This window comes from Vicugna pacos, chromosome X (genome assembly GCF_048564905.1).
Source record: "Vicugna pacos chromosome X, VicPac4, whole genome shotgun sequence".
NCBI lineage: Eukaryota > Metazoa > Chordata > Mammalia > Artiodactyla > Camelidae > Vicugna > Vicugna pacos.
In genome coordinates, this window is record NC_133023.1 from 48,202,805 (window position 1) to 48,216,731 (window position 13,927).

At 36.2% G+C, this 13,927-nt stretch overlaps 1 protein-coding gene across 10 annotated transcripts in view; it reads right to left on the bottom strand.

The window, feature by feature from the left end:
- Positions 1 to 433: 433 nt before the first annotated feature.
- The window catches only part of ARHGEF9 (Cdc42 guanine nucleotide exchange factor 9), a 293,132-nt gene continuing 279,638 nt past the window's right edge, over positions 434 to 13,927 (bottom strand). For all 10 annotated transcript variants that reach the window (XM_072956524.1, XM_015251972.3, XM_072956527.1 and 7 more), the window contains one exon: positions 434 to 3,708. In XM_072956524.1, coding sequence (XP_072812625.1) covers positions 3,527 to 3,708 — 182 coding nt within the window. In that variant the 3' untranslated portion in view covers positions 434 to 3,526. The remainder of the gene's footprint in view (positions 3,709 to 13,927) is intronic.

Sequence of the window (13,927 nt, forward strand, 5' to 3'; positions counted from 1 at the left end):
GCATTAGGAAAGAATTGGAGGTGAGGGATTCCTAAGTGATATGGATTCTGGTTAGGTCCAAAAAGCAGCTTTTAAGCTCATGTGAGTGCCCAGGACAGGTATTAGACTTGAAGCTGCAAGAAAAAGGAGCAAGGTCAGGAATGGACTTTTGAGTCTTATTGAAGGGCAAGGTTACATGAAGGACAGTCCCATCCATAAAGACATTTTAAGTGCCCCTGGTTACAGGATCAAACTTGGTTCTTGTGGCACACTCTTCCAGAAAGGACATGAAAGGTCACAGATAGCCCATGGCATACTTGGCAATGGAATAGAGAGCTGACAGGCCAAAATTAGGCTAGGGTAAGCGGCCCCCACCAGGAAAATTCCCTTTATTTGGCAACTGGTAAAATACACACACAAACACACAAAATGGCATGAGAGCTATGCCTGGAGGTGTCTTTTTACTTCTTTTATTGAACTCCATAAATATTTTCATAAGGCTTTGTGTCATTACAACATCATATTTTTGTTAAACATTTTTTTAAACACACAACTTTGACACTTGTTTGACAGGGTCAAACAGTCAGATAGAAGAAATGAAATAATAAACTGGCAAATGCAGAGCAGCAGGGGTAATCAAAATCACTGTTGCCCATCCATCCACCCCAGCCCACCCCATCCCCAAAGCATTAAAGATCACTATTTGGCTTCACACTAGAATTGTTAAAACTGTCTTGCTGCTGTCCTTATAAATCCCTTAAGAGATATACACATAGAAAGAAAGGGAGAATGAGGAGTTTGATTTCTGTGTTAGGACCATCCCACAGCAGGACCCATAGATACTAGAAAAGCCTTTTGGGGAGCAAATCCAGGCCTCACCGAGTTGAAGAAAGGGGAGCTCTTGGCCATGCAGGAACAGAGATTTATGAATTCTTGGGGATAGCACTGCTATGGGGACACAGAATAGGTTGGACTCTGAGCCCAGGTAATGGGGCTCCCCTTGGGGCTGTTGGCCACTGGTCTGTTTTGCTGCCACAGGCTAGGGGGAAATCCAACCAATGGCAAACTGCTTTCTTGTTGTTTTCATAAGTCATTGGCATCTGATGAGGCCAGTGGGTTGGGTGTATGAGAGGTGGGTGGAAAGAGGTGACAATCCCTGATCCTGGAGCTCTGGGCACAGTCCTAGGGGAGCAGGGGGGGATGGGGGATCTTGGCCAAGAGATAGCATTAGGTCTAGGGACTTGTCCAAGCATCCCTTCTTGGTGTACCCCCAGGCCCTAGAGAAACATGTCAAGGCCAAGCCTAGTGGGAAGGAATGGAAAGTAGGAAAAGAATATACACTCATGGGAAACCTACACAGCCATTGAAAGACATTCTGTCTTCCAGGGAGATCATTTTAGCTTAGGCACTGCATACCAGGCTCCTTGCCAAGGGGGCTTAAGTAGCTGGGTCATGTGCTGAACAGTAGTGGCCAGTCCCGAGCCCCAGCCCTCTGCCCAGCTCAGACTCAACCTTGGCTTACTCCTCAAGCCCGATTTGGGTGTGGTGAAATGGGATTTTAAAGAGCTTGTAATTTGATTCCCATAGAGGAAAAAAAACTTTCCCAGGCTTGGCAGGGAATAGAGCAGCAATCAAGCTAGCCATGCTGAGTGTCCCCTGCAGCCATTACTGCTGCTCATTAAGCTGAGGTCCTTTCATGATGAAGTCTTCCCCCATAGGGTCCAGGACAGACTCAATCTCCAGATTCCCCACTGGAATGGGGAATCTCCATAGTAGGGCCCATCCTCACTCCGTTGTACTCCATTCTCCTTGCTGTTCAAGGCCTATTCACCCAAGGGGTCATGTGAAGAGGAGGAACAGGTACTCCTGCCATAAGGAACCTGCCTCTTTGTAGGGAAAGCTAATTTTCCCCAAGTGTAAAAACCTACTAAAATTTAGCCTGAGAGTAGCAACTTGGCCTCTGATTCTTTCTTCATAGAAAAAGTCCCCTGGGCTCCTCGCTTGCTTCAAATGTTCTGGGATGGGAGAATGTTGGAAACAGGGCCTTTTTTGGGTGCCAGAAATGCTTTAACTATGCTCATTTCATAGCAGTAATCCTCCTGTGCCAGGATAGCAAGAAAAAGAAGGAAGACAGGGAGAGAGGAAGAAAGGAATCATGGAAAATTATCCATACAATCTGCTAACAACAGGGAGTTTCATAAACTTGAGTGTTAGGAACTTCAGGTACATATCATGGGCCAAGGCTGTCTCTTTCCATGCTTGTCCTTGTTCTTCCATATGAGAGGTTACTGTCAGCCTTGGATCTTGTCCAGGTCAATAATTTGAAGATAGCTGATGATCTCAGTCATGTAGGCTCTGTCTTGACCTCTCATAGACTCCTATCAATGCTGCCTAAAAAATCTGCAAATGTGAAGCAGGTATGACCAGGCCCCTGGATTGATTGCAGTGGGGAATGCCATGCTAAACCTACTTGGTGATGGAAGCAGTTGAATCTCTCTTTCAGGAAGCAGAGTCTCCACCTCTTTGCTTCCAGTTCAGATTTTTTAGGTTAGGGGAGGGACAGGCCTAGGAGGAACAACATAACCAAAGCGGCATGAAGAAGAGAATAACTGACCCAAACTAAACCCCACATACAAAATCGTCATGAACTAGCAGTGCTGTCACAATGGGAACCCCCAGTGCTAGAAGAAACAGCCCAAATGCAGAATGTTCCCTGAACAGAAGTCTTCTCCAGCATCATTATTCTGACACTTCCTTGCCTCTGTTTAGTTTCAATCCCTCTAAAACAACTAAAACACAGTGAAAACAATAGAAATATTGAGCAATTATGTCACAGGGCACAACAGAGTATGTCCAGACTGGCACAACTGGAGACAGAAGATGCAGGGAAAAGGCTATTTGGGGCAACTGCAAGGCTGCAGAAACATTCACAGATGGTCATTTGAGGGAGAGGAGAAAGGGGATCCTCCCTTTACTTAGTGAAAAGTAAAAGGAAAAAAAAAGAAATTCGAAACTCCCAAACTCCACCACATCAAATTAAATTAAAAAGTCATCAGCATCAGTATCATTAAGAAAAAAAAAACAACACAAACACATCTATGGTAATAATGACAAGTGAATGAATCACTCACAGGAGAGCAAAAGATTATCTCAACAAGAAAAGGAACATATAGAAGTGTCAATTTCTGAAAGTAAAGGGGAGGGGGACAGGGTAAGAACAGAAAACTTTTTAAAGGGATCGTATATTTGAAAGTCATTAGTATTTCTTTCTATCAACTACAGATTTTATTTCCCTAAAACAACAGAAAACATTTTTGGTCCTTCTGTGTATGTGCGTGTGTGTGCGTACACTGAAGTGTCTGTATGTGTGTGTGTGTGTGTGCGTGTATGTGTGTGTATGTATGTATGTGTGTGTATATATATATATATATATATGCGCATATATATATATATATATAAATTTCAACAGTGCTTCTCCGAAAAAAGGTCCATCTATAAATATAATTTTATTTACTTTATTTTAAAATTATCTGCCTCCCTGTAGGTATTATTTTTTGAAGGGGGTTAACCTGCTGAAGTTTTGCCAGAATGGTGACTGGCTGCGCTTGGGTTCAGTGAACTCAAAGACCTGTGATTGAGCGATGCCATCGGGAACCAGGTACTGGCCCTGGTTTAATGGGTCCTGTGGTGGTGGATAGGAAGGAGGAACTGAGCGAGCAGAGTTGACACCTAGAATAAAAAGAGATCAAAGTGAAATGGTGTAAGCTAAGTAGCAACGGTCTTCTCAATTACCCAGTGACCACTTTGAACATACAATTCAAGACAGCCTACTTTAGAGCATGCTAACTGAAACTGAAAATCATCCAAAGTGCTGTACACCTGAAATTAATATAATATTGCAAATCAACTATACTTCAATTAAAAAAAAATAAAATCATCCAAGGAAAGAACTCCTGGTTAAGAATTCCTAGTTAAGATTCCAGCCTGGTTAAGAACTACTAAATTCAGGGCAGGTCTTTGAGGGGAAATGGTTTTCTAAAAACTAAGGTACAAGTGACTCAGTGTTCAACATCAGGTTGAGAGTGATTAAACAACATTTATTAGGGAGGTGACATTGGTAGTTGAGGGAGAAAGCAAACTCACCCAGCAGAAGATAAGATTCATGGAACATAAAGAAGACTTGGAATATATTTGTGACCTTTTAAAGGAAATACTTCAAAGATTTCTCAACTTTTATAGGAGAATTTGAAACCAAAGCAAAATTCACATAGAGGATTCCAGAAATCAGGGGACCTAAATTTAAAGTTTAATCCTTTTCTAAATTCAGAACAGAATAGGCTGAGGCACACAGAATATGATTCAGAGTGCAAGGGCGATCTTTCTGCTGCTCCCAAATACCTTCTTCATGCTGGTCAGTGTCTGAAATTTCAGCATTACATCTTCTTTGCCTTTGTTTAACGACTTGATCCCATTACCCTGGGATATTAAGCCATAATCAGCCATTGGTACTTCAGTGGGAAGGAACTACTTCTTTTCTAAAAGCCAGCATTTTTTGTTCTATTTTTGTTACTATTATAGTTTTCCAGCTTTATTGAGATATAACTGACATACAGTATTGTGTAACTTTAAGGTGTGCAATGTAATGATTTGATATCCGTATATATTGTGAAATGATTACCACAATAAGGCTAGTTGACGTATCCATCATCTCACATAATTAACTTTTTTTGTGGTAAGAACATTTAAGAACTACTCTCGTAGCAGCTCTTAAGTATACAATAGAGTATTGTGAACTACAGTCGTCATACTGTATGTTATATCTCCAGAAACTCTTCCTTTTGTAACTAGAGGTTTGTGCCCTTTGACCAACATCTCTCCACTTTTCCCAACCCAAGCCCCTGGCAACCACCAATCTACTTTCTGTTTCTGTAATTTTGCATTTTTCAGATTACACATATAAGTGAGATCATATAGTATTTGTATTTTTCTGTCTGACTTAATTCACATAGCATAATTCCCTAAAGTACATTCATGTTTCCATAAATGGTAGGATTTCCTTCTTTTTATGGATGAATAATATTCCATGGGGTGTGTTTGTGTATGTGTGTGTGTCTTTATCAAATATATGGTTTACAAATAGTTTCTCCCATTCCATAGGTAGCCATTTCATTTTGTTGATTGCTTATCTTTTGCTGTGCAGAAGGTTTTTAGTTTAAAGTAGTCCCACTTACTTATTTTTGTTTCTTTTGCTTGTGCAGAAGGTTTTTAGTTTGAAATAGTCCCACCTGTTTTTGTTGCTCTTGCTTGTGCTTTAGGTTAAAACACTTGTTGCCAAGACCAATGCCAAGGAGTATTTTCCCTATACTTTCTTCTAATTTTACAGTCCTTAATTCATTTAGAGTTAATTTTTGAGTGGTGTAAAGTAGGGGTCCAATATACTCTTTTGCATGTGAATATCCAACTTTCCCAATACCATTTATAGAAAAGACTAACCTTCTTCCATTGAATATTCTTGGCTTCCTGACAAATATTAGTTAACTATAAATGTGCATTTAAATTGGGCTCTCAATTCTGTTCCATTGGTCTATATGTTGGTTTTTATGCCAGTATCATACTTTTTGGATTACTATAGCTTTGTAAGATAGTTTGAGATTGGGAAGCACTGATGCCCCAGCTTTGTTCTTCTTTCTCAGGATTGCTTTGGCTAGTTGGGATTTGTGATTCCATATGAATTTTAGGAGTGTTTTATCTCCTTCTATGAAAAATTACATGGAATTTGAGACAGGGATGACATTGAGTATATAGATGGATTTGTCTAGTAAGGTCATTTTCACAATATTAATTCTTATAATCTTATAGACATGGAATATCTTTCCATTTATTTGTATCATCTTCAATTTCTTTCATAAATATCTAGTAGATTTCACTGTACAGATCTTTAAACTCTTTGGTTAAACCTATTCCTAAGTATTTTACTCTATTTTGCGTTACTGCAAATGGGATTGTTTCCTTAATTTCTCCTTTGGATGTTTGTTGTTAGTGAAACACAACTGAGTTTTGTATATTGATTTTGTATCAGGAAATATTACTGAGGACCTTTATTATTCTAATACTATTTTTGGAGAGTTTAGACTTTCTAGATATGAAGTCATGTCATCTGCAAATGGAGGCAATTTTACTTCTTCCTTTCTGACTTTTATTTCTTTTTCTTGCCTGATTGCTCTGGCTAGGACTTCCAGCACTATGCTGAATAGAAGTGGTGAGGATTGGCACCCTTGTCTTATTCCTGATCTTAGAGGAAAAGTTTTCAAAATTTCATTGTTGAATATGATGTTTTAGTGGTAAGCTTGTCATAAAAGCCATTGGTTATATTGAGGTATGTTCCTTGTATATCCAATTTATTGAGGGTTTTTATCATGAAAGAATGATGAATTTTGTCAAATGCTTTTTCTGCACCTATTGAGATGATCATGTGATTTTTATCTTTCATTCTGTTAATGTGGTGTATCACATTTATTGATTTGCATATGTTAACAATCTTTGCATCCTAGAGATGAATCCCACTTGATGATTGTGTATGATCCTTTTAATATGCTGTTGAATTTTGTTTGCTAGTATTTTGTTGAGAATTTTTGCACCCATATTCATCAAGGATACTGGCCTGTGTTATCTAGTAGCATCTTTATCCAGCTTTGGTATTGGGGTAATGCTGGCCTTGGAAAATGAATTTGAGAGTGTTCCCCTTCAAGTTTTTGGAAGAATTTGAGAAGAACTGGTGTTAATTCTTTTTTAAATGTTTCATAGAATTCACCAGTGAAGCCATCTGTTCCTGAGCTTTGTTTCGTTGGGAGGTTTCATTATTGATTAAATCTTATTACTCATTTTTTTGCTCAGTTTTATATTTTACCCCAATTTAATCGAGATATACTAGACATATTACATTGTATACCATATTACATTGTACATATGATCTGACATATGCATATACTGTGAAATGGTAAGAACATAAAGGTTACTTAACATCCATCACCTCACATAGTTACACATTTTTTTCTTTTGATGAGAACTTTAAATATCTTAGCAACTTTCAAATACACAATACAATTTTGTTAACTTTAGTCACTATGTTGTACATTACTTCACCAAAACTGATTTATTTTACGACTGAAAGTTTGTACATTTTGACCACCTTCATCCATTTCCCACCCCCACACCCCCTGCATCTGGCAAACACCAATTTCTTCTCTGTTTCTATAAATTCAGTTTTATTAGATTCCCCATATAAGTAAGATCACACAGTAGTTTTCTTTGTCTGAATTATTTCACTTAGCATAATGTCTTACAGGTTAGTCTATGATGTGGCAAAATATAAGATTTCCTTCTTTTATATGGCTGAATAACATTCTGTTGTGTGTGTGTATGTGTGTGTGTGTACATTTATTTTATCCATTCATCTGTCAATGGACACTTAGGTTGTTTCCGTGTCTTGGCTATTATGAATAATGCTGCAATAAACATGGGATGCAGATATCTCTTTAAGATAGTATTTCATTCCCTTGGCTATGTAGCCAGAACTGGAATTGTTGAATTACATGGTAGCTCTATTTTTAATTTTTTGAGTAACTTTCATACTGTTTTCCATAGTAGCTGTACCAATGTACATTCCCAACAGTATACTTGGGTTCCCTTTTCTCTACATCCTTGCCAGCACTTTCCAGCACTTATTTTTTGATAATAGTCATTCTGACAAGTGTGAGGTAATATCTTATTGTGGTTTTGATTTGTATTTTCTGATGATGAGTGATGCTGAGAAACTTTTCATGTACTTGATGGCTTTTGGAATATTTTCTTTGGAAAAAATGTCTATTTAGGTCTTTTGCTCATTTTTAGTTGGAGTATTTGTGGGGTTTTGCTATTGAGTAGTATGAATCCTTTATGTATTTTGAATATTAATCTCTTTTCAGATATGTGGTATGCCACTATTTTCTCCCAATCCACAGTCATTACGATTATCTTTAGAGTTTTCTATATATAAAATTATGTCATCTGCAAACAGAAAAATTTTTACTTTTTCCTTTCTGACTTTTATGTATTTCCCTTGCCTGATTGCTCTGGCTAGGACTTCCAGCAGTATGTTGAATAGTAGTGAGAATGGGCATTATTGTGCTGTTCCTGATCTTAGAAGAATAGCTTTTAACCTTTCACCATTATGTTAGCTGTGGGCTTGTCTTATATGGCTTTTATTATGTTGAGGTATATTCCATCTAAACCTAATTTGTTGAGAGTTTTTATCATGAAATAATATTGAGTTCTCTTAAATGCTTTTTCAGCATATTTTGATATGATCATATGATTTTATCTTTTTGCCATTAATATGGTGTAACAGATATATTGATTTGCATATGTTGAATTATCCTTGCATCTCAGGATGAATCCCACTTGATGATGGTGTATAATCTTTTTAATACACTGTTGAATTTGGTTTGCTAGTATTTTGTTGAGAAATTTTGCTTCTGCATTCTTCAGGGATATGGGTTTGTAGTTTTCTTTTCTTGTAGTGTTTTGTTCTGGCTTTGGTATCAGCATAATGCTGGCCTCATGAAATGAATTTGGGAGTGTTCCATCTTTTTCAGTTTTTTGGAAGACTCTGAAATGGACTGGTGTTAATTCTTTAAATGTTTGGTAAAATTCACCAGTGAAACCATCTATTTCTGAGCTTTTCTTTGTTGGGGGGTCTTTGATTGCTGATTCAATCTTCTTACTCATTATTGGCATGTTATTATCTTCTATTTCTTTATGATCCAGTTTGGGACATTGTATGCTTCTTGAAATTTATCCATTTCTTCTAGGATATCCAATTTATTGGTGTACAACTGTTCACAGTATCCCCCAAACTATATTTAGGTGGTATCATTTGGAGTAGCTCCTGCTTGATTTATGATTTTGAGTCTTCTTTTTCTTTCTTAATTAGTCTAGCTAAAGGTTTGTCACTTTTATCTTCAAAAAAAGCTCTTAATTTCATTGATCTTTTCTATTGTTTTTCTGATCTTTTATTTATTTCTGCTCTGATCTTTATTATCTCCTTTTTTGCTAACTTTTGGCTTATTTCTTCTTCATTTTTTGTTCCTTGAGGTGTCAAGTTAGGTTTTTTATCTAAAATCTTTCTTTTTTTCTTAGTTTTGGCATTTATGGGTATAAAGTTTCCTCTTAGTACTGCTTTTGCTGCATTCCCTAACTTTTGGTATGTTGTGTCTCCATTTTAATTTATCTCAAGATACTTCAACATTTCCCCTCAATTTATTCTTTGACCCATTGGTTGTTTAGGAGTGTGCTGATTTCCACATATTTGTGACTATTCCAGTTTTCCTCCTGTTATTAATTTCTAGTTTCATACCACTGTGGTTGGAAAAGATACCTGATATTATTTCAGTCTTTTACAGTTTGGTAAGACTTGTTTTGTGACCCCAATACATGTTATCTTGGAGAATTACTATGTGCTTTTGAAAAAAATGTGAATTCTGCTGCAGTTGCATGGCATAGAACTTATATGTTTTTTAGGTACATTTGGTCTAAATATATTTCCAGTTCAGTGTTTTCTTAATTATTTTTTTGTGTGTGTGTGATCTATCAATTGTTGAAAGTGGGGTATTAAAACCCTCTACTATAATTACATTGTCTGTTTCTTTCTTCAGATTTGCTAGTATTTGCTTACTCTGTTTAAGTGCTCTGATTTTAGGTGCATATCTGCTTACAATTGTTATATCCTCTTGACAAGTTACCTCTTTTTAATTATATAATGACCTTCTTTGTCTCTTGTGACAGTTTTGATTTATAGTCTATTTCTCTAATATCAGTATACCTACCCTTGCTCTCTTTTGGTTTCCACTTGCATAAAATATCTTTTTCCATGCCTTCACTTTGGAGCTATGTGTGTTCTTTAAGGTGAATTGAGTCTTTCGTAGGCAGTATACAGTTGTGTCTAGTTTATTTTAATCCATTCAGCTACTGTATGCATACTGATAGGAGAATTTAATCCATTTACATTTAATGTAATTATTGATAGGAAAGGACATAGTATTGACATATTATGAATTATTTTCTGGACATTTTGTAGTTCCTACTGCAGGTGCTTGCTTTATGGTTACAATGAGGCTTATATAAAACATCTTATAGTTACAACAGTCTATTTTGTGCTAATAACCAATTGACCACAAACAAAAACTACCCCACCACTTTTTATGATTTTGATCACAATTTATATCTTTTTTTATGTTTTTGATCACAATTTATCTTTTTTATGTTATCCATTAACAATTTATTATACCTATAGTTATTTTTAATCTTTTTGTCCTTTATCCTTCATAGTATATTTAAGTGATTAACACACCACCATATTATTCTGAATTGGATGATATATTTACTTTAACCTGTGTGTTTATCTTTTCATGTTATTAATTAGCATATTTTCATTTCAGCTTGAAGAACTCCTTTCAGCATTTATTGTAAGACAAGTCTAGTGGTGATGAACTCTTTTCAGCATCTTTTTTTTTTTTTTTTTTAGGTTTGGAAAAGTCTTTCTCTCTCCTTCGTGTCTGAAAAAAACCTTCCCAGGTACAGCATTTTTAGTTGGCTGTTATTTTCTTCCAGTACTTTGAATATATCATTCAATTCTCTCCTTTCCTGCTAGTATCCGTTGATAAATCTGATGATAGCTTTACGCGGGTTCCTTTGCATATAAGGACTTTTTTCCTCTTGCTGCTTTTAATGTTCTTTGTCTTTAATTTTAGACAGTTTTATTTTAATGTGAGAAGATCATTATAATTAGAGAAGATCATTTTTGGTTGAATTGTCCAGGAGATCAATGAGCCTCATGAACTTGGATATCCAAATATCTACCCAGAATTGGGAAGCTCTAGCCATTATTTATTTAAATAAGCTTTCTGCCCCCTTTCCCCTCTCTTCTCCTCCTGGGACTCCAATATTTTCTAGATTCTGTCTCTTAATTGTATCTCATAATTCACATAGGTATACTTCACTCTTTCGCATTACTCTTTTCTTTTTTTCTACTTTGACTAGCCAATTTTAAATGCCTTTTCTTTGACTCCACAGCTAGAGTATTCTGTTTGATCAAGTCTGCTACTGATGCTCTCTACTGCACTTTTCATTTCATTCATTGTATTCTTCAGCTCTTTAATTTGGCTCTTTTCATGATTTCTACTCTCTGTTAAATTTCTTATTTTGTTTATATTTATTTTCTAGATTTTGTTGAATTGTCTCTCTTGTAGCTCACTGAACTTCCTTAAAACAACCATTTTGAATTGTTTATCAGTCAAATCACAGATCTGCATGTCTTTGTGGATCAGTTTCTGGAAATTATTGCATTCATTTGACGATGTCATGTTTCCTTGATTTTTCATGTTCCTTCTGGTCTTGTGTTGCTGTCTTTGCATTTAAAGGAGGAGTCATCTCCTCCAGTCTTTATTGACTGGGCTCTTCTATGTGTCCAGTCAATTTATTCAGTCTGTAACTTCTCCACTGGACTCTAAGACTTCATAAAAGCACTCTCATCTGTTGCTGATTGCCAAAATCTGTGTTCTTTAGTGAGAGGACAACAGTAAACTATTCTGCCGTTTTGACAATGTCGTCTAACAGTCAGTTTTCAAAGGTGATAAGTGTCAAAAATATGAGGGGACTAGATGCCAACAAATGATATGGAGATATTAGGGAGGGAGTTTGGGAAGTGCTCGTTTTAATTTTTTAATTAACCCTTTTATTTTGAGATCATTGTAGACTCACATGCAATTTTAAGAGAAAATGCAGAGATATGCTTTGTACATATGACTCAATTTTTCCAATGATAGCATTTTGAAAAACTATAGTACAGTAGCACAGCTAGGATATTAATATTGTTACAGGACACAGTCAGGAGACAACATTTCTATCATCACAGGGATTACTCCTGTTACTCTTTTATAACCACACTCATTTCTTTCTTGTCCTCAATGCCTCAACTCCTGGCAACCACTAATCTGTTCCTCATTTCTAAATTATAGCATTTGAAGAACATCATATAAATGGAGTCATATCATATGTAACCTCAGGTTTTGGCTTTTTGCAATCGGCAAAATTCCTCAGAGATTCACCCAAGTTGTTGCATGTACCAATAGTTGGCTCCTTTTTATTGATGAGTAATATTCCATGGTATGGATTTACCACAGTTTGCTTAATTACTCACCCACTGAAAGATACCTCGGTTGTTTCCAGTTTGGGCTATTATGAACAAAGCTCTTATGAGCATTTGTTTATAAGTTTTTTAACTGAAAAAAAGTTTTCATTTGTTTGGAATAAATACTTAGGTGTGTAATTGCTGAATCATCTGGTAGTTGTATGATTTATGTCTTAGGAAACTGCCAAACTATTTTCCAGAGTGCCTGCACCATTTTACATTCTCATCAGCAAGGTATGAATGATTCAGCTTCTATGCAGCCTTGTAAACATTTGGTGTTGTTACTATTTTTTTATTTTAGCCTTTGTAATAGGTATGTAGTGATATCTCACTGTGGTTTTAATTTGCATTTATTTAGTGATTAATGATGTTGGATATCTTCTCATGCGTTTAACTGATATCTATATATCCTTTTAAGTGAAATATGTTTGTTTTTGGCCCATTTTCTAATTGAAGTGTGTAGTTTTTTTTTTTTAACTGGTAAGTTTTGAGAGTTTTTTATATATTCTAGATACTAATGTTTTATAAGATACATGGTTTGCAAATATTTCCCCTAAGTTGTAGCTTGTCTTTTCATCCTCTTCACATGGTCTTTCACAGGGTAAAATTTTCTATTTTGATAAGGTCTATTTTGTCAATGTTTTATTTTATAGTTCAAATTTTTGGTGTCAGGTCTAAGAACTTTGCTTAGCCCTAAATCCTGAAGATTTTCTCCTACTGTTTTCTAAAAGTTTTGTAGCTTTAAATGTAAGTCCATTATCTATTTTAATTTTTATAGGGTGTGAACTTAGGTTGAAATTCATTTTACTTTTGGCTTAAGGAAGCCCAATTGCTTCAGTGTCATTTGTTGAAAAGGCTATCCTTCCTGTACTAAATTGCTTTTGTACCTTTGTCAAAAATCAGTTGGACATATTTGTGTAGGTCTTTTTTTGGGTTCTGTTCCATTGATATAAAAAATATGTCTAGCCTTCTACCAACACCAACTGTCTTGGTTACTGTAGCTATACAATTAGTGTTGAAATCAGGGTAGACTGATTACTCAAACTTTATTCTATTTCAAGATTATTTTAGTTATTCTAGGGTACTCATTTGATTTTGAGCTGGCCCTAAAGCCTCTCGAGATGGGAGCTGTGCTCATGGCCCTAGGGAGCTCCATGATGACAAACTGAAATGGGCTGAAGGAGGAATTAGCATCCATTTCCCAAGAAGTTACAAAGCAATTATTAAAACCCAGGCAGTGTGAAAGGCAAATGTAAAGTGAAAAGGTCTTCTTTGGAGTGAGGCTCTGTACTCTGCTTTTCTTCCAGCCAGACTTCCCCTCCTCCAGAACAGTTGATTGAGTTGATAAGGTCCCATGGCATCATTGATTGCGTTGGAATCTATATTAAATCTGAATCAGAAAAACCATAGCAACAATGCTCCCCATCACTTCCAGGAATGGGTCATTGGAAGGATTAAGAAAGCTGACTTTCCCAGGTATCTGAGATAACTCCCTTCTTGCTCTTCCCATGTATATGATAAAGCTATTGAACTGCTAAGTTGGACAACCACTTCTACATGTATAGTGCCCTTGAGTCTTAAAATATATCAGTCATGACATCCCTGGATGAGGAAATAAGGGAGGAAATGTTGAGGAATTCTAAGAGGTTAGAAACTAGATAGGCTTCTTTGAATACTTCAGGATTGCTATTAAAAGTGGAAATCTGTTCAGGTGAACCATTG